The sequence below is a fragment of the Emys orbicularis genome, chromosome 13, assembly GCF_028017835.1.
Source record: "Emys orbicularis isolate rEmyOrb1 chromosome 13, rEmyOrb1.hap1, whole genome shotgun sequence".
Classification (NCBI taxonomy): Eukaryota; Metazoa; Chordata; order Testudines; family Emydidae; genus Emys; species Emys orbicularis.
This window is the reverse complement of record NC_088695.1, coordinates 15,947,258-15,972,961: the sequence shown is the minus strand read 5'-3', so window position 1 is coordinate 15,972,961 and position 25,704 is coordinate 15,947,258. Positions and strand designations below refer to the sequence as shown.

The window sequence follows — 25,704 nt, the reverse complement described above, 5'->3', positions numbered from 1 at the left end:
GGATGTTAGGCACCTCTATGCTTTTGAAAATCCCATTCCTCACCTTATACCTTTAAAAACCTGGCCTTCATTTTTAATCCACTGCATGGTCCAGTGGAAGGAAGAACTTAGCTCCAGTTAGAGCTGGTCAGGAATTTGTCAGTGAAATGTTTTTTGGTCAGAAAATGCAGATTGTCAAAACCAAAGCGTTTTGCCAAAATGTATCAGTTCCAATGCAACTTTCATCGGGAAGTTTTTCAGGTCCATGGTGGAATTTCTGCTCAGAATAAGAGAGCAATCCACCCCAGAATTGCCCAATGGTTAAAGCTCTCACCTAGGATGTAAGAGAACCAGCTTCACGTCTCTCCTCTCAATCAGGCAGATCAGGAACACAAAGGCTATGTTTCCACAGCTATAAAAGCCCCATGGAATGGCCGTGGCTGGCAGCTGCAGGATTTTTATCGCCGTGTAGACATATCCAAACTGCCCACATCCCAGGTGAGTGCTGCAACCATCAGTGATTGGCTGTTTCCCAGCAAGTGGGTAAATGGCTCTCTCTCTTTTCTTTTTTTGTGAAAAAAACAAAAGGTATCATTTTCATTGCACATCAAAACAAAATCAAATGTTTGGAATTCTCTTTTTCTGGCCAGCCTTAGCTTTGCCATGTCAAGATGTTGTCTAACTACAGGCACATCACTTCATGTCTTTGTGCCTCACTATTCACAGAGTCATAGATTCCAAGGCCAGAAGGGAACATTGTGATTATCTAGGGTGACCTCTTGTATAACACGGGCCATAGAACTTCCCTAAAATAATTCCTAGAGCAGATTTTTTTAAAACAGCCAATCTTGATTTAAAAATTGTCAGTGACGGAGAATCCACCACGACCCTTGGTAAATTGTTCAATAGTTAATTACTTTCACTCTCTAAAATGTTCACCTTATTTCCAGTCTGAATTTTTCTGTCTTCAGCTTCCAGACATTGAATTGTGTTATACCTTTCTCTTCTAGATTGCAGAGCCCATTATTAAATATTTGTTCCACATGTAGATACTTAGAGACTGTAATCAAGTCAACCCTTAAGCTTCTCTTTGTTTAGATAAATAGATTGAGCTCTTTGAATTTATCTCTGTAAGGCATGTTTTCTAATCCTCTAATCATTCTTGTGGACCTTCCAGAACCTTCTTCAATTTATCAACATCCTCCTTTAATTGTGGCACCAAAACCTGATACAGTATTCTAGCACTAGTCACACCAGTGCCAAGAGTCACTCAAGAGTTCCAAAGGAACACAAATATGAAATTGCAGAACTACTAACTGTGGTATATATCCTATTGCATAAATCAGCCTCTGTACAAGATAACCGGAGGATGGTTAATGTAATGGCATTTTTTAAAAAAAGGCTCCAGAGGTGATCCTAGCAATAAAAGGCCAGTGAGCCTTACTTCCATACCAGGAAATTTGGTTGAAATTGTAGTAAAGAACAGAATGATCAGACACATAGATGAACACATTACATTGGGGAAGAGTCAACATGGCTTTTGTAAAGGGAAATCATGTCTGATCAATCTATTATATTTCTTTGAGTGTGTCAACAAATATGTGGACAAGGGTGATCCAGTCAATATAGTGTACTTGGACTTTCAGAAAGTCTTTGACAAGGTCCCTCACCAAAGGCTATTAAGCTACGTAGGCAGACATGGTATAAGAAGGAAGGTCCTCTCATGGATCAGTAACTTGTTAAAAGATAGGAAATAAAGGGTAGGAATAAAAGGTCAGATTTCACAGTAGAATGAGGTAAATAGAGGGGTCACCCCAATTATTTGTACTGGGAGCAGTGCTGTTCAACATATTCATAAATGATCCAGAAAAAGGCGTAAGCAGTTATGTGGCAAAGTTTGCAGATGGTCCAAAATTACTCAAGATCGTTAAATCCAAAGCAGACTCTGAAGAGTTACAAAGGGAACTCACAAAACTTGGTGACCAGTCAGCTTAACTTCAGTATCAGGAAATATAATGAAGCAGATAATAAAGCAATCAATTTGCAAACATCTAGACGATAATAAGGTAATAAGTAACAGTCAGCATGAATTTGTCAAGAACAAATAGTGTCGAACCAACCTGATAGCTTTCTTTGACAGGGTTACAAGCCTTATGGATGGGGGGAAGTGGTAGATGTTCTATATCTTGACTTTAGTTAGGCTTTTGATACTGTCTCCCATGATTGTCTCATAAACAAACTATGGAAATTCAACCTACATGGAGATACTATAAGGTGGGTGCATAATTGGTTGGAAAACTGTTCCCAGAGAGTAATTATCAGTGGTTCACAGTCATGGTGGAAGGGGATATCGGTTGGGGTCCACTGGGATCAGTTCTGGGTCCGGTTCTGTTCAATATCTTCATCAATGATTTAGATAATGGCACAGAGAGTACACATAAAGTTTGCAGATGATACCACACTGGGAGGGGTTGCAAGTGCTTTGGAGGATAGGATTATAATTTAAAATGATCTGGACAAACTGGAAAAATGGTCTGAAGTAAATAGGATGAAATTCAATAAGGACAAATGCAAAGTATTCCTCTTGGGAAGGAACAATCACTTGCACACATACAAAATGGGAAATGACTGCTTAGGAAGGAGTACTGCGGAAAGGGATCTGTGGGTCATAGTGGATCATAAGCTAAATATGAGTCAACGGTGTAACATTGTTGCAAAAAAAGCAAACCTCATTCTGGGATGTATTAGCAGGAGTTCTGCAAGCAAGACACGAAAAGTAATTTTTCCACCCTACTCCGCGCTGATTAGGCCTCAGCTGGAATTTTGTGTCCAGTTCTGGGCCCCACATTTCAGGAAAGATGTGGAAAAATTGGAGAAAGTCCAGCAAATAGCAACAAACATTATTAAAGGTCTAGAAATCATGACCTGTAAATATTGATTGAAAATATTGTGTTTGTTTAGTCTGGAGAAGAGAAGATTGAGAGGGGACATGATAGTTTTCAAGTACATAAAAGGTTGTTACAAGGAGGAGGGAGAAAATTTGTTGTTCTTAACCTCTGAGGATAGGACAAGAAGCAATGGGCTTAAATTGCAGCAAGGGCGGTTTAGTTTGGATATTAGGAAAAACTTCCTAACTGTCAGGGTAATTAAGCACTGGATAAATTGCCTAGAGAGGTTGTGGAATCTCCATCATTGGAGATTTTTAAGAGCAGGTTAGACGAACACCTGTCAGGGATGGTCTAGATAACACATAAATGCAGGTGACAGGACTGGATGACCTCTCAAGGTCCCCTCCAGTCCTATGATTCTATGATTTTGGCAAGAAAATGGCAGATTAAATTAAAGGTTAACAAATTCAAAGTAATGCACACTGGAAAACATAATCCCAACTATTCATACAAAATGATGGGGTCTAAATTAGCTGTTACCATTCAAAAAAAATCTTAAAGTCATTGTGGAGAGTTCTCTGAAAACATCTGCTCAATGTGCAGCAGGAGACAAAAACGCTAACAGAATGTTAGGAACCGTTAGGAAAGGGATGGATAATAGTGTGGAGAAGGGAGTATTGAACCCAGGCTTTCTAGATTTTGAGGGAGAGCTTTAACCACTGAGCTAAACACTATGTGGGGAACCCTATCTACCTTTGTGCTGGGTGGGTTCAGGTATGCCATGAGAGCACCTACTGGATTGGGCCATGTAGGTGAGATAGGCATAGGAACACCTATTTTGAGGTCCTACTGGGTCTGAGGTATAAACCTGGATGCCTAGACTGAGGCAACTTCTCAGCCTGCTCACCAGCAAGTTTTTAGATGCCCAGAGAACTTTACCAGTGGAAAGTAGGGCACCTAGGCCCAGATGTTTAAAGGTATTTAGGTGCCTAATGGGATTTTCAAATGCACCTGGTAGCCTAACACCCATTGAAATCAATGAATTTTACACACCTAGAGACTTTTGAAAATCCCATCCAGTGCCTAAATTCATTTAACAATCTGGCCCCTGGCCCCGATGGACTGTAGCCATCTATGGGGTAAGGTAGCAGATGAGTGGGGGTTTTGTGATTTCCAGTGGGGCACAAATACTGGACTGAACTGCCTAAAATGGCATTTAGGGGCCTAAGACTCCTTGTGAGTCAAGGCCTTAAGAACATAAGACTGGCCATACTAGGTCAGACCAATGGTCCATCTTGCTCAGTCTCCTGTCATTCAACTGTGGCCTATGCCAGGTGCTTCAAAGGGAATGAACAGAACAGGCAATCATCAGATGATCCATCCCCTGTCATCCACTCCCAGCTTCTTCGTCAGTAAAATAACCAGAGAGGGCTTAAAATAAACACAAGCAGTAGGTCTGTTGAATAAGAAGCTGCCAATAAGTAGAGCCCCATGAACCTGCATTGTAAACATTGTAATTACATGGTGATGGTGAAGAAAGGGAAGGATCTTGTTATTTTCCTGAGCTGCCATATGTGTCCTGCAGAGTAATAAAACCACTCTCCATCTATCTTTTGATTCTCCTTCTATTACCATTGCCCATTGGCCTTCCCTCTGCAGTGTACATCTACAGAAGAAATGTCCAACCAAACCATCGTGATTGAGTTCCTTCTCCTGGGATTCTCTGACGTGCGGGAACAGCAGATTTTACACTTCCAGGTGTTTCTAGTGATTTACCTGGCAGCCCTGGTGGGGAATCTTCTCATCATCACCGTCATAGCCCTCGACCAGCACCTTCACACCCCCATGTACTTTTTCCTGGGCAACTTATCCTTCCTAGACCTCTGCTATATCTCAGTCACGGTCCCCAAGTCCATGGCTGACTCCCTAACCAACAACAGACTCATCTCTTTCTCTGGATGTGTCACCCAAGTCTTTCTGGTTATAACTTTTACAGCAGCAGAGCTGGCCTTTCTCACGGTGATGGTGTATGACCGCTACATTGCAATATGCTGCCCTCTGCATTACAAGGTGACTATGAACAGAGTTGCATGTGCCCAGATGGCAGCTGGTTCATGGATCAGCAGCATGATGTGCTCTATATTACACACAGCTAATACCTTTAGGTTACATTTCTGCAGGTCCAATGTTATCGCTCAGTTTTTCTGTGATATCCCACAGTTGCTAAAGATCTCTTGCTCTGATACACAAGCTAATGCAATAGTCATGATTGCTCTTGGATCACTTCTAGATGTGGTCTGCTTTGTATTGATAATTGTGTCCTACATTCACATCTTCTCCACGGTGATGAGAATCCCCTCTGAGCAGGGCAGGTACAAAGCCTTCTCCACCTGCATCCCATACCTGGTTGTTTTTTGTTTATTTATCAGTACCGCATCATTTACGTACATGAGGCCCAGATCGATGTCTTCAACATCTCTAGATCTGATGGCTGCTGTGTTCTATTGTGTGGTGCCACCACTAATGAATCCAATCATTTACAGTCTAAGAAACAAAGAGATAAAAGAGTCTCTATGGAAAATGATAGGCAGGATATTTTTTTCTCAAAAGAAATGAACTCCTCACACTGAAGTCTTAGTGTCCACCTGGAATAAAGTATTCCCATCCTCCACCTTATGTAATGGTTCAGGTTGACTTTGTTTGAGGACCAGCCTATGTTCATGTTAGGATCAGAACCTCATAGACTCATAGACTCATAGACTTTAAGGTCAGAAGGGACCATTATGATCATCTAGTCTGACCTCCCGCATGATGCAGGCCACAAAAGCTGACCCACCCACTCCTGGAATAATTCTCTCCCTTGACTCAGCTGTTGATGTCCCCAAATCATGATTTAGAGACTTCAAGTCACAGAGAATCCTCCAGCAAGCGACCCCTGCCCCATGCTATGGAGGAAGGTGAAAAACCTCCAGGGCCTCTGCCAATCTACCCTGGAGGAAAATTCCTTCCCGACCCCAAATATGGCGATCAGCTGAACCCCGAGCTTGCGAGCAAGATTCTCCAGCCAGACCCTCCGGAAAAAAGTTCTCTGTAGTAACTTTTAATATCCCATCATTGACCATTGTTACTAATTACTAGCGATGGCACGTTATTGACCTATTGACTAAAATCACGTTATCCCATCAAACCATCCCCTCCATAAACTTATCAAGCTTAATCTTAAAGCCAGAGAGGTCTTTCGCCCCCACTGTTTCCCTCGGAAGGCTGTTCCAGAACTTCACCCCTCTGATGGTTAGAAACCTTCGTCTAATTTCAAGCCTAAACTTCCCCACGGCCAGTTTATATCCATTCATTCTCGTGTCCACATTACTACTGAGCTGAAATAATTCCTCTCCCTCCCTGGTATTTATCCCTCTGATATATTTAAAGAGAGCAATCATATCCCCCCTCAGCCTTCTTTTGGTTAAGGTAAACAAACTGAGCTCCTCGAGTCTCCTTTCATACGACAGGTTTTCCATTCCTCTGATCATCCTAGTGGCCCTTCTCTGTACCCATTCCAGTTTGAGTTCATCCTTTTTAAACATGGGAGACCAGAACTGCACACAGTACTCCAAATGAGCTCTCACCAGTGCCTTGTATAACGGAACCAGCACCTCCTTATCCCTACTAGAAATACCTCGCCTAATACATCCCAGGACCGCATTAGCTTTTTTCACGGCCACGTCACATTGCCGACTCATAGTCATCCTGCGATCAACCAGGACTCCGAGGTCCTTCTCCTCTTCCGTTACTTCCAACCGATGCGTCCCCAGCTTAAAACAAAAATTCTTGTTAGTCATCCCTAAATGCATAACCTTACACTTCTCACTATTAAATTTCATCCTATTACTATTACTACAGTTTACAAGGTCATCCAAATCTCCCTGCAGGATATCCCGATCCTTCTCCGAATTGGCAATACCTCCCAACTTTGTGTCATCCGCAAACTTTATCAGCCCACTCCTACATTCGGTTCCGAGGTCAGTAATAAATAGATTAAATAAAATCGGACCCAAAACCGAACCCTGAGGAACTCCACTGGTAACCTCCCTCCAACCTGACAGTTCACCTTTCAGTATGACCCGCTGCAGTCTCCCCTTTAACCAGTTCTTTATCCACCTCTGGATTTTCATATCGATCCCCATTTTTTCCAATTTAACCAATAATTCCTCATGCGGTACTGTATCAAACGCTTTAGTGAAATCGAGGTATATTAGATCCACCGCATTTCCTTTATCTAAAAAATCTGTTACTTTCTCAAAGAAGGAGATCAGGTTGGTTTGGCACGATCTACCTTTTGTAAAACCGTGTTGTAATTTGTCCCAATTGCCATTGACCTTAAGGTCCTTAACTACTTTCTACTTCAAAATTTTTTCCAAGACCTTGCATATTACAGATGTTAAAGTAACAGGCCTGTAGTTACCCGGGTCACTTTTTTCCCCCTTCTTGAAAATAGGAACCACATTAGCTATTCTCCAGTCCAACGGTACCACCCCCGAGTTTACAGATTCATTAAAAATTATCGCTAACGGGCTTGCAATTTCTCGCGCCAGTTCCTTTAATATTCGCGGATGAAGATCATCCGGTCCGCCCGATTTAGTCCCGTTAAGGTGTTCGAGTTTGCCTTCTACTCGGATACGGTAATGTCAACCCCCCCTCCTTTATTCCCATCCATCTCGCTGCCACTATTCCTGAGTCCTTCATTAGCCTCATTAAAGACCGATGCAAAATATTCGTTTAGATATTGTGCCATGCCTAGATTATCCTTAATCTCCACTCCATCTACAGTCTTAAGTGGTCCCACTTCTTTTTCCTTTGTTTTCTTCCTATTTATATGGCTATAAAACCTCTTACTATTGGTTTTAATTCCCCTCGCAAGGTCCAACTCTACATGGCTTTTGGCCTTTCTCACTCCATCTCTACATGCTCTGACCTCAATAAGGTAGGTTTCTTTGCTGATCACTCCCATCTTCCACTCCTTGTACGCTTTCTGTTTTTTCTTAATCACCCGTCTGAGACTCTCGCTCATCCAGCTCGGTCTAAATCTCCTGCCTATGAACCGTTTTCCCTTTCTCGGGATACAGGCCTCCGACAGCTCCTGCAACTTCAACTTGAAATAATCCCAGGTGCCTTCTGCCTTTAGATCCATAAATATGTTAGTCCAATCTACTTCCCTAACTAGTCGCCTTAATTTATTCAAGTTAGCCCTTTTGAAATCGTAAACCTTAGTCTCCGATTTAATTTTGTTAATCCTTCCATTTAGTTTAAACCGAATTAGCTCATGATCACTCGAGCCAAGGTTGTCCCCTACAACCATTTCCTCAACGAGGTCCTCACTACTCACCAAAACCAAATCTAAAATGGCATCCCCCCTCGTCGGTTCACCAACTACTTGATGAAGGAATTCATCAGCTATCACGTCTAGGAAAATCTGAGCCCTATTATTGTTACTAGCATTTGTTCCCCAGTCTATATCCGGGAAGTTAAAGTCTCCCATGATTACACAGTTCCTATTAGTATTTACTTCCCTAAAAACATTAAAGAGTTCTCTGTCCATATCCAGGCTAGATCATGGCGGTCTATAGCACACCCCTAGCACTATCCCAGGGGAGGCTCTAGTAGTTCTTTTACCCAGTGTGAGTATTGCCCAGACAGACTCTGTCTTATCCATTCCATCACTTATTATTTCTTTACAGTTTATCTCATTGTTGACATACAATGCTACTCCCCCACCTTTACCTTTGTTCCCCTGACGTTTTGCATTTTCTGATTTTGGCTGGGATTTTTTAAAATCTGAGAGAAATTTGGTGAAAAAATTTAAAGCATCTAAGTTCCTCAGGAGCCTAAGTCTAATTTTCAAACAAGACTCAGGCACTTCTAAAAATTTTACTCTTAGGTGCTCAAATCCCAATGAGTTTTCAGTAGAATGTGTGAATCTAATTATCTTTTGGCCCCTTTGAAAATCTTAGGAAGAGCTAATTGCAAATTTTCCATTTTCTAGTTTGAAATATCCACTTAAAATGAACTTTTTTATTTCAAAATGTCATTTCCAAATTTTAAAAAAAATGTGTTTTTTTAATTTCAAAATGCTAATTCCAAACTTTTTAAAAATTGAAATATTTTGAATGGGCATTTTGATTTAAAATGCCATTTTAATGTTATTTTAAGTCAAACCGGCAATTCATAATGATTATTTTCATTGTTGTTTTGTTGGTCCCAGGATAAGAAAGAGAGAAGGTGGATGAGGTAATATCTTTTATTGGATCAACTTCTATTGGTGGAAGAGACAAGTTTCCAGGCTATCTGAAAAAGAACTGTGTAGCTCGAAAGTTTGTCTCTTCCAGCAACAGAAGTTGGTCTAATTCATAATGACATTTTTTCATTTTCAGTTGACATTTCTAAATGAAAGAATTTTCATTGGAACGTCAAAGCATTTCATTTTGGTAAAAAAAAAAGAAAAAGAAAAAGAAAACAAATTAGTATTTGTGGTTTTGACATTTCCCAATCAAATTTTTAAGAACTTTTCATTCAGTGAATATTTTTGATGTTTCTATTTTCACCCCATCTAAGATGAAAACAAACATCAAAATACCAGAATTTCTCACAGAATTTTCTGCTTTACAATGAGCTTTAAACCCCAGGCTTTTACTCTAACAACATTTTCACTTTGACTTTACAAGGAGCGGGCTGCTGACCTCTCCACACCCCAGGGGAAAGGACTGAATAGGGAAAGGGGGCCAGTGGGGAGAACCTGGCTGAGGCCTGCACCTCGCCTTATTGATACCCCAGCTCCAGCTCCTCCTCACCGCCCCCCACAGGGGAGGTAGGTGCTTGTCTTCCGAGCTCCCCAGCCTATCCATTGAGCAATGAGTCCCTTTTGACTAGGGCTGGGCAGAAAATGTGTTTGTTTTCATAGAAAATTTTGACTTTATGACAAACAACCCTCCCTCTCCAAACTTTCAGCTGAAAATGTAAATTTCTATTAGGAAATACCACTGCCGTGTCTCATGGGAGTTGCAGTTCGTGTGCATCAAACTCCCGTTCTCTATGGGACAGGTTCCTTGGCTGGACAACATCTGCACCATGGGATTCCTTCTTCCTAAGTTGCTTTGGTGTATCATGGGAGTCTTCCAGCTGCAATGCCTCATGGGGCGGATGTAGTCTGGCTAGAGCTTCCAGCCCATAAAGGAGAATGTGACCACAAGGCAACCAAACTACAGCTCCCATGAGACACTGAAGTGCCATTTTCAAGTAGAGAGATTCACTTTTCACCTGAAGTTTTCAAACAATGTTGGGCTCTGGGGTGTTGTTTTTCCAGAGATAAGAGACATTTTTTGCAAAAAGATCCATGTGGTTGAAAACTGAATTTTCCATCGAAAAACAGATTTGACAAAAAATTTTCAACCAGTTTTACTTGTGACAGCAGCACAGAGAGACATTGACCAGAAGGTTTGGTGCTCCATTTTCTGCCCTCATCCAGAGTAACCATGGGAAGGCATTAGTTCTCTCCCTCATCCATGCAGCCAGAGGAGATTGTGGATTGTGCAAACAAAACTCACTAGTTTCTTCTCTTGCTGCTGATCAGACAGGAGCCATGGATGTTGGAGAATGGATTCTCCTGTCACCCAGAAAAGGGGTTCCTGCAGGGCAGGACTGGCACACATTGGCAAGGAGCAGGAGGATGTGGAGGAAGTGTATCTAGCCACTATCTCTGCTTCTCCGTGTTCTTTTGAAAAATAGACTTCAGGCTGAGGTTTTCAAAGGAGCCTAAGGGATTTAGCCTAGGGATTTAGGCACCCAAAACCCAAAACTCCCACAGTGTTTCAGTGGATTGTGCACTCCTGACTCCTTTAGGCACCTTTGAAAATTACAGCTCTCTGCCTCTTGGGCTGCTGATCTGGCTGTTTGACGAAGAAAGAAAACAGAACAGGCAAGGGAGGGGGCATGGAAGAAAGCCCTTTGTCCTCAAAAGCAGGTCATTCAGTGTTATCACTGTATAGTCTGCAGCCAATAAAATGTCTTGTTTCAGCCCTGAGTGTACAACATGCTGCATACAATTTCCTCCATAAGCCCACAGAGCCAAATCCATTCCTGGTGTAACTCCCTGGAATTCAGTGGCCTCACACCAGATGAATTTGGCCCAATCTCAAGTGTTTTTCTACTGAATCCTCTGCAATGCCGACTGAGGATAATCACAGCTCTGTGCTCCCAGTGGGCGCTGTGCCCGGGGAATTCTCCACATGGCCTGCGTGCTCTACTTCCTATTGACACCTGAATCCCTGGGCTGACGTTACAGCCTTTACACACTCTGCAGAATTTAAACACTGGGACATGAATGGGAAGAGATTGTGCCTGATAAAGTGTCCTGAGGAACGATGACACGTCCTCATATAAACCTCCACTGGATAATGCAGGAGATGAGGAGTCAAATGTGGAAAAGTGTCTAAAGTTTTAGGTATTTAGACACCTAAATATTCAGCTAGGTTCCTACTGGGGTCCTCAGATGTGCCTAACTCCCATTGATTTCATGATTTCCACTCATCTGAGCTATCACTAATTATCTTCAACTGGGCAGTCTTCTGAAGGACCAGTCAGACAGCTCGGACCTGTGATGCCCATCTGGACAGTGCAAAGGTGAGTTCAGTCTCCAGAACACATTCATGACCTGCATCTCCACAGAGATTGTGCCAACCAGCAATGGGGACATTGTCTGCCCATCCAGCTAGTGGTGGGTTTTGTAGTGACAGGGCAGATCCATGACCTCAGATCCAAAAGCTCTTCTCTTGAATGTTGAGGAATTTGGGATTCCAGCGTGGATTAGAGTCTTGGTTTGGGCCCATCTCTGCTTTTCTGTCATGTGGATGCATTCCTGCTCAGGGGAATGTTTTGTCTCTCAGCCCGAGTAAGCCTACATGCTATACCACAGCTATACCCCAATCTTCTTCCCACTGGAGTCCATAGGCTCTCCATGAGTTCTGGGTACAGCTGGTTGGGAATTCTCCACTGGAATGATTTTCTAATATCAAATTTCCTTTCACAAAATCAAAATTTTCCATGAGAATATTGAGTTGTTCACTGATCCCTCTGTGCTGAAGGAGACTGCAAGAGCTCTGCTTCATTCTGTGTCCAGTTCCAGCTGTCTGAGCATAACAACAAGAGCTTCTCAATGTGCCCCTTCTCCCCAGAATCTCCATGTGGGAAGCTCAGCCCTTAAAGGCACAGTCCCCAATACCCTCAAAAATTTCAAAATGGAAAACTACAATTGATTTTCCATTAGGAAAATTGCAATGATGGCTCCCTGCCTGCCTGAAAGGCGCTTGCCAATGTTCATGTTTACCCTGTAGCCAACAAAGTGAAATTGGCAAGAGCCTTCCAGGTGGGCTGCTGGAGGCTGAGCTCCCTGGCTCTCTGCCTACACCCAGCCAGGCAGCCAGGGAGCGTGTGTTTCTGTCACTGAATGGCTGCGTGGCCGTGTGTGTGGGAGTGAGGAGGGCCAACGGGGCTGTATAGAGAACAGGCCACAATGCAGTGCATTCAGCTGTTCTGCTGCAGATGTTCCAGTCTCTGTTGTGGGTCAGCAAGTTACTTCAGCTCAGCTAACAGGAACTGCCCCTGCCCGAGGCAGGTGTGAGCGGTCACATGGATCAGCACAAGGCAAGAGAAGAGGAGCAGCATAGGGAAAGCAGGGGTCCCTGATCCTATATTAACAGGAGGCTTCGGCCCCATAGCTATTCCTGCACAGCAGCAAGAGTGAGATAGAAGAACTAAGAGCCTCCAGAGCATGGTCCAAGCCAGGATCAGGTTTAAGCCCCTGTCTCCTCAGACAACTCCATTCCCTGCCTTTACCCCTCTCTGTTATGTTGCACACTTGTGGGTGAGGCAGCCTGCGGGACTGGTGCTTGCTGTGTGGCAGATACACCAGAGATCATGAATATGGAGTAAAGGCCACATGCACAGGGGAGATCTACAGAAAACGACAGGGACACTCGCTCAATGTGTAGGAAAAATGTGTGTCTTCTCCCCATGCCAGGGGTTAGCACCTAGGGATCCTGCCTCCAACCACTAAGTTCAGCCCACTTGGCCTTGCTGCTTCTGCGTCTTTTCTCTCCCTTTAATTTTCCAACACTGCAGAAAAGCACAGGGCAAGGAAGCCTGGGTCTGAGCTGGGCAGGGCTCCAGGGGGTGAGTCCTGGAAGCCCTCAGAGAACGGACGTGGATACATCTTCTTCTCCCTGGCAATGAAATGCAAAACCAGCTGCATATAGACCAGCTGCAGAGACCAATGTGTCAGAGTAGCCCCTTGTCCTGTGGTTAAGCCCCCCAGCTGAGGGTGGCTAAAGGTGAAAAGGGAGGCTTCCCCTGGCCTGATTCCTTCTGGCAGGAAATGGCTTAAGGTGCCTAAACCAGCTGACTCCAGGAGAGGGGCTCCCGGCTGTGGATCTCAATCTCAGATGGGGTGTCCCTGCAGCCTGGACTTAGGTGCTGAGCTGCCTGACAACATGGACGCTGGCACTACATCCTTTCTCAGTCAATGTTGTCACTGCTGATCTTTCCCTCCACTCCATTCATCAGTGGGAGGTCTAAAGTATCTGACACACCAGGTCCCAGAATCCCAGCTGAAATTGCCCTAGAGCCACGGACCCTGGGAGCTCATCCCAGGAATCCCAGGCTCCCAGCTTTAAGTAGGGAGCTTGGAAGCCCTGACAACCCTGCCTCGAACCAGGGTTCTCAGGACTCTCAGGCTCCCTGCTGCAGACCTGGGAGCTGAGCCCGGGTTAGAGACAGGGCTCCCAGGGCTTTCAGTCTCCCGGATTCATGGCAGGGAGCCTGGAAGCTCTGACAAGGTAGGCTGCCCCAGAGCCACGTACTCTGGGATACCTGGGCCCCCAGCAGCCCATCTTCATTGCCAGCCTGCCTTTCCTTCACTGAAAGTTCATGGAAACCGAGATGTTCCCATGAATCTCTGGGTTCTATGAATCGGCAATATTGGACAAAACTCTGTGTCATCAGAAAATTTCTAACCAGCTCTACTTGTTATTTATCTCTGCCGGAAGCTGGAGTAAGCTCCAGCCTGCATCATTGGAACAGCTGAGCGAATACAGCAAAGTCGTCCCTGTGTGAATAGTAATAGACTATTCATCCTTTCTTTTTCTTACTGCAGACAACACTAAAAAAAAGGCTCATTTGGTGCAGATGCAATGCTGCCTAATGTTTTTAAAATCTTTATTTCACACTGGTTGCTGGCATGTCAGGGAGATTGAATAACCATGAAATGTCAGTTCCCAGCTGGTGTAAATCAGTATCGCTCCATAGGAGTCAATGGGCCAGATCTCCAACCGATGTAATTCATCGTCTCTCCATTGGTGTAAATGGGCCAAATTCCTATCTGGTATAAATACGCATCACTCCTTTGGAGTCAATGTGGTAGATCCCCCAGCTGGGGGGAATCATCCATAGCTCCATTGGAATCAATGGGGCCAGATCCCCATTTAGTGTAAATGAGCTGTAGACCCATTTCAGTCAATGGCGCCAGATAAGAACATAAGAACGGCCGTACTGGGTCAGACCAAAGGTCCATCTAGCCCAGTATCCTGTCTACTGACAGTGGCCAATGCCAGGTGCCCCAGAGGGAGTGAACTTAACAGGTAATGATCAAGTGATCTCTCTCCTGCCATCCATCACCACCCTGTGACAAACAGAGGCTAAGGACATCACTCCTTACCCATCCTGGCTAATAGCCATTAATGGACTTAACCACCATGAATCCAGTTCTCTTTTAAACGCTGTTATAGTCCTCGTCTTCACAACCTCCTCAGGTAAGGAGTTCCACAAGCTGACTGTGCGCTGAGTGAAGAAGAACTTCCTTTTATTTGTTTTAAACCTGCTGCCTATTAATTTCATTTGGTGACCCCTAGTGCTTGTATTATGGGAATAAGTAAATAACTTTTCCTTATCTACTTTCTCCACATCACTCATGACTTTATATACCTCTATCATATCCCCCCTTAGTCTCCTCTTTTCCAAGCTGAAAAGTCCCAGCCTCTTTAATCTCTCCTCATATGGGACCCGTTCCAAACCCCTAATCATTTTAGTTGCCCTTCTCTGAACCTTTTCTAGTGCCAATATATCTTTTTTGAGATGAGGAGACCACATCTGTATGCAGTATTCAAGATGTAGGCGTACCATCGATTTATATAAGGGCAATAATATATTCTCCGTCTTATTCTCTATCCCCTTTTTAATTATTCCTAACATCCTGTTTGCTTTTTTGACCGCCTATGCACACTGCGTGGACGACTTCAGAGAACTATCCACGATGACATCAAGATCTTTTTCCTGATTCGTTATAGCTAAATTAGCCCCCATCATATTGTATGTATAGTTGGAGTTATTTTTTCCAATGTGCATTACTTTACATTTATCCACATTAAATTTCATTTGCCATTTTGTTGCCCAATCACTTAGCTTTGTGAGATCTTTTTGAAGTTCTTCACAGTCTGCTTTGGTCTTAACTATCTTGAGCAGTTTAGTATCATCTGCAAACTTTGCCACCTCACTTTTTACCCTTTTCTCCAGATCATTTATGAATAAGTTGAATAGGATTGGTCCTAGGACTGACCCTTGGGGAACACCACTAGTTACCCCTCTCCATTCTGAGAATTTACCATTAATTCCTACCCTTTGTTCCCTGTCTTTTAACCAGTTCTCAATCCATGAAAGGACCTTCCCTTTTATCCCATGACAACTTAATTTACGTTAATTCCCCAGCTGGTGTAAATTAGCATAATGCTATGGAGCTATGGCAGTTTACACGAGCTGAATATCTGTACCATGATGCCTAGTTTTATTTTTGTTCCTGAATTTGAGTTTCTCATTGCTTAACCCATCCCATTTACATAACAATGGAAGAGTCTAAGCTCATAAAATCATAGTTCAATAGACAGAAATCTGAGACCTGTGCACCCAGCTAGTAAACTGGCTGGTGAGTGAGGGCATGGTCCTGGAGCAGCAGCCTGCACCTCTGTCCTATGGAGTTAACTTTGTGATTGGCTCAGTCTCTCTGAAGAATCAGGCAGGTGTTGCTGTGTCAGTTTCACTCAAAGCAGTTTAATCCTCAGAGTAATTGGCTCAGACTCTCTGCAGACTCAGGCAGATGTTGCTTTGGGGGTTACACTTGGTTATTGTCTCAGGCTTGGGTTATATTTTCAAACTTTCCATCCCATGGGGATTAGAAAATTACTTCCATTTACAAAATGAAAGTTGAGATTCTGCTGTAACACCAAGACTTCTTGAGCTGGGGCCCTGGACACTGGACAATAGTACTGAAGCCTTAATCTAACCCCAATTGCTTTCCTAATATCACATTTCCATATACACAATTGCTGTAACTTGTGCAGGGATGTTCTGTGAAGTTGAATGGGCAAGGGAGGAGGTCCCCTAAATTGTGTCTGGATGGATAGGTAGTTGGTGTGATCAGGAATGAGCGGGGAAGTTTCCACAAGACACTTTTTCTACTGACATATGGTCCATGATCTGAAAAAAAAGAGTTTGAGAACTTCTGGACAGAAAGGTCTGTCCAAGTGAGTCACTTTTCAAGATTGGGACCAAATAAAAGCAACATTTGCAAAAGTGACTCAAAATAATTATTACAAATATTGTCTTTAATATTAAAGAGAAAACAAATACCAACACTCAATGTGCAGTGGCAGTCAAAACAGCTAACAGGATTTTAGGAACCATTAGGAAAGGGAGAGAGAATAAAACAGCAAATATCATAATGTCACTATATAAATCCATGGTACGCCCACACCTTCAATGCTGTATCTAATTCTGTTCACCCCATCTCAAAAAAGATATATTAGAACTGGAAAAGGTACAAAGAACAGCAACAAAAATGATTAGAGGTATAGAACATCTTCCATACAAGGAGGGATTAAAAAGACTGGGACTGTTCAGCTTAGAAAAGAGGCGATTAAGGGGGGATATGAGAGATGTCTATAAAATCATTAATAGTAGGGGGAAACTGAATAGGGAAGTATTATTTACCCCTGCACATAACACAAAAACCAGGGGTCACCCAATTAAATTAATATGCAGCAGATTTAAAACAAGCAAAATGAAGTACTTCTTCACACAACACACAGTCAACATGTGGAACTCATTGCCAGGGGATGTTGTGGAGGCCAAAATGGTCAGGGAAGTGACCCCATGCTCTGGGTCTCCATAAACCTCCAACTGCCAGAATCTGGGATTGGACGACAGGGGGTAGATCACTCGAAATTGCCCTGCTGTGTGAATTCCCTCTGATGCATCCGGCATTGGCCACTGTTGGAAGACAGAACACTGGGCTAGATGGACCATTGGTCTACCCCAGTATGGCCGTTCTTATGTTCTGATGTGTATCTTGCTCATATGCTCAGGGTCTAACTGTTTGCTGGATTTGGGGTTGGGAAGGAATTTTCTCCCAGGTAGGATTGGCAGGGATGTTGGGTGCTTTTCACCTTCCTCTGCAGCATGGCAATTCTCTGCTATTGCAGAGACCTGGGGTATTGGTGGCATCTTGGTCACTCCTGTTCTCTGCCTGTGGCACACAATGGTTTAGTCTCCCAAAGACTGAAATGCTGAGTTTAACTAAGTCATTTGGCTCAATGCAGGGGTATATGAGTGAAGATTAGTGGGCTATGACATACAGGAGGTCAAAGTGGATTATCTAATGGTCCATTCTGGACTTAAACTCTATGAAGCTGTGAACACTGGATCATTGCTTTCAGAGACGACTTAAGGTCACCTGGGGCCCTGGGCCAGAGCAAGTGGGAGGGCCCCGGCACCAGAACCGTGGCCCCGTTCCATCCCTTCTGCCCACGGCCCCACCCTGTTCCACCCCTTCCCCCATGGCTCCGACTCCTGCTCGCTCCTTTCCAGGGGCCCCCTCGCTGCAGCCATGAGACTGGAGAAGCTCTGTGCCAGTGCCACGATGGGGAGCAAGAGTTCCTCGGGGCCACAGCAGGGGGAGATTTTTCTGCGGGCTCCAAATTGTCCGTAATCCGCTGCTGATTGCTTTCACAATATATTTAAATTGTATCCAAAACCCTGTTATATGGTATATATATAACCCTGTATATATACGGTGAAAGTTGGAATATGCCCAATTTATGGTTGCCTACGCAACCCCCCATGCATCAATGTTGTGCCCTGTGTAAGGAAGGGGTCCTGGCAAGTCATGCTTTAATGGAAACAGCACAATATGAACTACCCCCATTGCTCAAGTGTAATTGAAGATGCAATTTACAACTAGCTTTAGATCATAGTTGACAGAACTGCAGCTGACTCTCCAGGGTGGTGTCATCTCCGCAGGAGTAAGGGGAAAAAATTCAATAGGTATGAATGACACTGAGTATACAGTTTGGGACAGATTTTACCAGCTTTCTTCATATTGAGTAGCTATATGAATTTTAATGGGACTGTCCATGGGAAAAGGACATTCTCAACATGAATAATGGTGTCAGACTCTGTTGGTTAGTGTATAAAAAGAGAGACATATTCACAGCATCATAGCACTGTACTCTGTACACCATTCACACTCCGTGCTCAGTAAAGAGAACTGTCACTACCTGAAAAACAGTAGCACTTATGTCTGGTTAAACATTTTCCATCAAAAGATTTATGGTGGAAAATTGGACCTTTTACTAAATGATTATTTTTTTTTAGACAGTGTCTAATTTTCTCAAGAGAATTGATTTTTCACTGGAAAACTGAAATCCTATAACCAAAAATTTTGAGCAAAGAAAATGAGTTTTTCTTAAGTTTTTGGCAGATTTGACCCCCAAAAATTGGGTTTGGGATTTCAAACAAGCAAACAAACAAAACTGTTATGAGGTTTTCTATGAAAAGTCTAAATTTTTCATGAGGAAATTATACACACACACACACACACGACAATTTGTGACCCGTGCTAGTATCAGATAAAGGAGACAAAACTGGTATGTGCCATCACAAGGAGAGGAATGTGAGTTCTGATACATCCTGAAGCTATCCATCGGTCCCCATTCATATCTAGCTATCTATATATACTAACCACTAGGCTACAGAGTTATTCTTTCTTCTCTCACTCTCTCTCTCACCCAATGACTCGTTATGTATTTATCCAAAATGTAACAGGTTCAATGGGAGAGACTGGGGAAGCTCCACATCACAATACCCCACAGCTCAGGGGTTAGACACTCAGTTGTTAGGACACAACCCAGATTTTGAGACACTCAGTTGTTAGGACACAACCCAGGTTTTGAATGGGAATAGATCCAATGGGTGGTCTCTGAGCACATGTACCAAATTGGGCCCCGCACATGAGTTAGACAGACAAACCCCTATCTTCCCCCCGGTTGGTGAATTGCTCTGGGACTGAGGTGGGAGACAGGTGTCTGGACACCTAGAGTGTGGCTGTAGTTTTATTTTAGCTTTAATATAAATAAAAGATACCCAACCAAGGCCCTAGGTGCCCTAACACGTCATAACTAATACAGGTTTCAGAGTAGCAGCCGTGTTAGTCTGTATCCGCAAAAAGAACAGGAGTACTTGTGGCACCTTAGAGACTAACAAATTTATTTGAGCATAAGCTTTCGTGGGCTACAGCCTAGCCCACAAAAGCTTATGCTCAAATAAATTTGTTAGTCTCTAAGGTGCCACAAGTACTCCTGTACTTATTACTAATACAATACAATCCCAGCTGCATTAAAATAATCATTTCAGCAGGAACTCAGTCATCCAGAGAGCTACAGAATTCTTTCCCACCCCTTCATCATTGTGGGAAGCAAACCTTCAGATCTCTCAGAAAACCCAGTCAAAGAGATAACACATTGGCCTCCAGAATACATGACAATCTACTGAAACACCCATGTAACCAATCATTTCCCTTCCCCCCAAAAAGGAAAAAAACAAAACCAGATTGACCAACTGATAAAACCAAACAAAAGCCAGACGAGCTAGCTTTTACAACCTGGCCCGGTACCCAGTTATACAGTCATCCATCTCGTGAAAGCGGACCCAACCACTGGGTGCCACGTACTTCCAAGGTAATTGCGTCTGGGTAGAGTCTCATCATCACTAGCTCTGAGGCTCTAGGAAACACTACCAATCTCAGACTTCTGGTCTGACGCCCTTCCTTTGGCCATTGGAGGCCACTGTCCAGCTGCCTTAGAACTCAAAACCAGTGTCTGAGTTCCCCCAAGCCCCCAGACACCTACACACACTCTGCCAGAGCTTCACCTAGGCTGTGCTCACTCTGGGATTCTAATTGAACCCCTTTAAGAACATTTTGAGAGGAAGGTGAGGAACACGGGTTTAGCAACGGGATTTCTTAACCACAGAAACTTTATGCGTTGAGCCCTCGAGAGTTACAGATCTTCAAACACAAGACGGTCCTGAGACACCCCCTCCCCTAGTCTGATCTCATCCATTCTGTAAGTCCGAGGTTGCAGGCTGAGAAGAATCCCTCCCGCCGTCTTGCTCCTGCAAGTCCTTCCTATGTGTGGGCATGGTCGGCCCCGCTCTGCACAGAGCAGAACCGCACTGTTCAATAGGCCCCCGGCTCTGCACCAGGGGTTCAAACTGTGAAGTTCCATCTCCAACATTCATGCCTGTGGGCCCCCTGTATAGAAAAATCATTTTCCCTTGGGGGGAGGGGGCAAGTAGTTGAGAGACAACAAAAATCGATGGCTCCAGTCTCTAGTCTTGATGCATCTCCATGATGGTGACAAGCACCTTTCCCAGGAGGGGCAGCTCTCTGGAAAGCAGCACAACAGGCTGCCATTGAGCCAGGCCAGACTTGTGCTGTCACCGTGCCAATATTTCTACACATACTACAACAGAGTTCATAGTTTGACACCATCATACCCCACTCTGTCACACAAGCAAACAATTAACCAAAAGCCATGGCACCCCAAGCAGAGTTTATGCCCCCCAAAAGGAGAAGACACAGAGAACTCATGAAGTCCACTAGGGACTTGATTATGGCTACTCCTTTGAGTTGGAGGGTGCTCAGAGAGTGTGGTGATGGGTGGCAGTACAAAAAACATGATAGGTAAAGTCTGATCTTATTTACACTGGTTTAAATCTACAGTAACTCCATTGACTTGAGTGGTGTTTGTTTGCATTTTTACCAGTCTAAACACACCTTTCTGCATAAGCAGATTGCAAAGCATGTTCTCATGGAGATAATAATGTCATCAGAGGATTACATTTATAAAGAAACATGGAATGAAATCACAACCAAAGGGAAAAAATGGACAGTTTATTTCTGGTAAGTAACCTCCACGCTATGAGTTTCCTCAATGCAGCTTTGATCTCCTTGTTCCTCATGCTGTAGATGATAGGATTCATCGCTGCTGGTAGCACAGAATAGAGAACAGCCACCACGAGATTCAGACCTGAGGTTGAGCTGGAGGTGGGATTACTGTAGGCAAAGGTGGCAGTGCAAAAGAACAAGGACACCACGGTGAGGTGAGGGAGGCAGGTGGAGAAGGCTTTATGCTGGCCTTGCTCAGCGGGGATTCTCAGCACTGTTTTGAAGATCTGAACATACGACACAATTATAAAAACAAAGCAGCTTAAGCCTAAACACACACTAAAGGCAATAGCTACAGTTTCACTGAGGTACAAGTCAGAGCAGGCGAGCTTGAGGAGCTGGGGGATTTCACAGAAGAACTGATCCACCATGTTGCCTCCACAGAAGGATATTGCAAATGTGATCCCAGTGTGGAGTGCAGAGTAGAGAAAAACACTGATCTAGACACCAGCTGCCATTTGGACACAAGCTCTCCTGTTCATCACTCTCTCATAGTGCAGGGGTTGGCAGATGGCGATGTATCGGTCATACGCCATGACAGTCAATAAAACAAGATCTGCTGAAACAAAAAAGACAAAGAGAAAAACTTGGGCAACACATCCAGAATAAGAAATTGACCTGATGTTCATGAGGGAATTGGCCATGGATTTGGGGACAGTGACAGAGATAGAGCCAATGTCTAGGATGGACAAATTCATCAGGAAGAAGTACATGGGGGTGTGAAGATGGTGGTCGAGGAGAACACCATCTGAGAAGGTTCCCCATCAGGGCTGCCACGTAAATCACTAGAAACACCATGAAGTGTAAAATCTGCAGCTCCCAAACATCAGAGAATCCCAGGAGAAGGAACTCGATCACGGTGGTGCGGTTGGACATTTTCTTTCTCACGACATTGTGTGATGTCTGTGGAGGGAAGGAGAAGGGCAATGGTCAGGATTAGAGTGACAGAGGAATTGATCCTGATTCTCTCTCTGTAATATCTCAAAATGTGAATGTCAAAGGTGCACAGCACTCATCACTTCCATTGACGAGGAGTCACAAGTGCTCCTCACCCATCAGCCAGAGCACTAATCAGGTGCATTATCACATTAGTGAAAACTGGATTATTTCACTTAAAGTCAATGGCGCTGGGTCAGTTTACTCCATCTGAGGATCTGGCTCTAGATTAAATGCAGTATGAAGGATGGGACAAAGTACAATCCAAATCCAACAATTCTAGTCAAGATGGTTCCCTATTGTGACGAACAGCAAGCTCACAACTTGGGCATGAAACTAACATGACAACACAGCCTGATTCCCACTTTCCAGAGAAATACGACATTGATTCACCCAGCTTCCTGTGTGGCAGCTCGTCTGTGATGATTCCTCCACATAGACGGCCTTCTACCTATTTACAGATTGATTCATGGCACCAATTCTAGCTGCACTTCTACCTCTGTGTGCTGATGGGCTAGGAGTGTCGCTCAGTTTCTGCTAGGTTGTATTGTTTCCCTCTGTGACTTTGTGTCTGTGCTGTGCAGGTCAGTGGCAGTCACGAGACTTGGATTCTGTTCTTGGTTCTGCCATTGACCTGCTGGGTGACCTTGGGCCAGTCACTTCCCCTCCCTGTGCCTCTGTTTCCTCTCCCCCCCTTTCTCTGCCTTGTCCATTAGGACTGGAAGCTTTTAGGGGGGTGGACTGTGTCTTACTATGTGTATGTTCTGTGCACCTCTCAGCAGCACTGCCATTTAGCTGGCAGCAATGTAGGACAGCAGATATGGTGCTAGAGCAGAAGATCTGGGTTCTAATATCTTTGACCTTCTCTCTATCCTTGGGCAGGGTCAAGATAGAAAGGTTTTGTCTGGGGGCTTCAACTCTCGCGGTGCTTAAAATATATTCTGTGGGCTATCAACTTTGCTTTATTCAGTTTAACCATCCTGGAGCTATCCCTTTGAAACAGTTGCAATAGAGCAAATGGGTTTGAAATTGTGGTATTAGTGGAAAATCTTAATTTTTCCCACCTTGGTGCAAAGCTGTTTCTCTTACCAGGTAGACAGACATTTTCTGCTTTAATTATTTCAAAGGCAAATTGGGTTTTCAACTGAACACATTTTCATGGAAATTCTCTGCTATCCTCGATATATATTTTGTTTTTCCAATGACAGCAGAGGCTATTTATTTTTTTCAGTTTTCAACAGCTTTTAGTTAAAATTGTTTTCTTCTCAGTTGCCACAATGAAACAAATGTTTGAGTTTTCACAATTTTTATGAACAGTCACTTTTTGCTGCTGAAAAATAAACAAATAACAAAGTCTGACTGGTGCTAGGTATTTGATTAAATATATAGTAAAACTCTTCAAGAGTTCCAGTTGTCATGCATATTTATGTTCTCACATGTGCCTTGTATATCAATACCCTAATATATTTAATTGAAATAGGAAACTTACTGTGCTGGTCTTTGTGGATTTTTTCCCAACTTGTGATGCATTTGATCCTCCTCTGTTAGAGAGATAATGTTCAAATAATCCTATCTGTCTATCATGCCCCCATCACTATATTATCCAGCGAGCAGCGGCCCCCAGGAGCCGGCCAACAGGGCTGCTAACAGGGGAGTTTAAGTGGGAGTGAGTCTCATTGGAGGAGAAGGTATCTGTACTTGCGTCTGTCTTTGTAGTGCTTGTATGTGTAGGGGCCTGTAGGGGCAGTGTGCTGAGCCCCGAGCCCTGATTAGGGGGCGGAGCTTGGCTGATTAGGGGGCCTATAAAAGAGGCCTCCCAGCCGAGCAGCGGCCCTAGCAGCGAGCAGCGGCCCCCAGGAGCCGGCCAACAGGGCTGCTAACAGGGGAGTTTAAGTGGGAGTGAGTCTCATTGGAGGAGAAGGTATCTGTACTTGCGTCTGTCTTTGTAGTGCTTGTATGTGTAGAGGCCTGTAGGGGCAGTGTGCTGAGCCCCGAGCCCTGATTAGGGGGCGGAGCTTGGCTGATTAGGGGGCCTATAAAAGAGGCCTCCCAGCCGAGCAGCGGCCCTAGCAGCGAGCAGCGGCCCCCAGGAGCCAGCCAACAGGGCTGCTAACAGGGGAGTGTAAGTGGGAGTTTACAGGGGGAGGTGGAAGGGGAGGCAGGCAGGCGCGGTGTTCGGTGTGCTCTGTTTCCCCAGAGGCTGCAGGCAGAGACCACAGCAGCCATGAGCCAAGCAGCAGGGAACACAATGCAGATGAAAGCATGTAGCAGCTGCGGTATGTATATGGTCCTGGCAGGTGCACCTGATCAGAGGTATGTCTGCATGAAATGCCGCCTAATTGCCCTTTTAGAGGAAAAGGTTCGGGGGTTGGAGATGCAGGTAGAGACCATGGTAGAGTTTAGAAGGGGGTTTGAGTAGCTAATGGAGCAAAGGCAAGGGGTGGCTGAAGGGGAATGCTCGGGGGTGCAGATGGAAGCAGGGGCTATGGTCTGTGAGGGGGGAATGTCGGGGGGAGAACAAGAGCAGTGGAAGCATGTGACCGTGAGAAGCAGGCCAAGGAAAAGGAGGGCTAGTGAGGGGGAAATAGAACTCAGGAACAGGTTTGGGTGTTTGGCTAACGTGGAGGGGACGCAGCAGGTGGTAACTGATGGTGGGAGACAGAGGAAGAAAAGAAGGGCAGCTAGTCCAATAGACAGGGGGTAGGAGTTGATGGAAACAGCATCAATACTCGGCCCCGGGAGGATACAGGATGGCAATAGGGGGACTATAAGGGAAAATAGAGACAGACAGGAGTTACGGCCGCAGGGAACAGGGGATAGATTGGTAGATTGCGCTGCTCCAAGGCAAAGGCAGGTTTATGTGATTGGGGACTCCTTACTGAGGAGGTTAGACAGGCCTGTGACCAGGGCAGACCCAGAAAACAGAAGGGTGTGCTGTCTGCCGGGCGCTAAGATACGGGATGTGGACCTGCGGTTGAAAAGGATCCTAAAAGGAGCAGGTAAGAACCCCTTGATCGTCCTTCACGTAGGAACGAATGACACGGCTAGGTTCTCGCTAGAGAGAATCAAGGGAGATTATGCCAGGCTGGGGAAGACGCTTAAGGAAGTCGAGGCTCAGATTATCTTCAGTGGGATTCTGCCTGTTCCTAGAGAAGGACAGCAAAGGGCAGACAGGATTGTGAGGATAAATAGCTGGCTAAGGGAGTGGTGCTATAAGGAGGGCTTTGGGATGTATGGCCACTGGGAGGCTTTCGGGGACAGACAGCTGTTCTCAAGGGATGGACTTCACCTGAGTAGGGAAGGAAATAGATTTCTGGGAGGGAGGCTGGCTCATCTCATCAAAAGGGCTTTAAACTAGGAACTTGGGGGAGACTGTTGGGAGATGTCCAGTTAATCTCCACGCCAGATTCCAACACTGAAAAAGAGGGCAAAGAGATAAGCACAGATATAGGTAGGGGTTGGGAATTGGACATAAGAAGGAGGGGGCGGATGGACACTACAGGGCCCGTACCAAAGTGCATA

The 25,704-nt window shown here is 44.5% G+C and overlaps 1 protein-coding gene and 2 pseudogenes across 1 annotated transcript; 1 reads left to right on the top strand and 2 right to left on the bottom strand.

Annotated features, from left to right (window-relative positions):
- Positions 1-25,704, bottom strand: part of LOC135887506 (E3 ubiquitin-protein ligase TRIM39-like) — a 302,230-nt pseudogene that overhangs the window by 180,973 nt on the left and 95,553 nt on the right.
- LOC135888080 (olfactory receptor 14A16-like) lies at positions 4,545-5,483 on the top strand. Its single transcript, XM_065415894.1, has one exon. It carries the CDS (start codon positions 4,545-4,547, stop codon positions 5,481-5,483), a length of 939 nt encoding a protein of 312 aa, XP_065271966.1.
- On the bottom strand, positions 21,165-22,122 carry LOC135888187 (olfactory receptor 14A16-like; annotated as a pseudogene).

What these genes read in the sequence shown, in the direction of transcription:
- LOC135888080 (XM_065415894.1), top strand. Translation starts at nt 4,545, where the DNA reads ATGTCCAACCAAACCATCGTGATTGAGTTCCTTCTCCTGGGATTCTCT.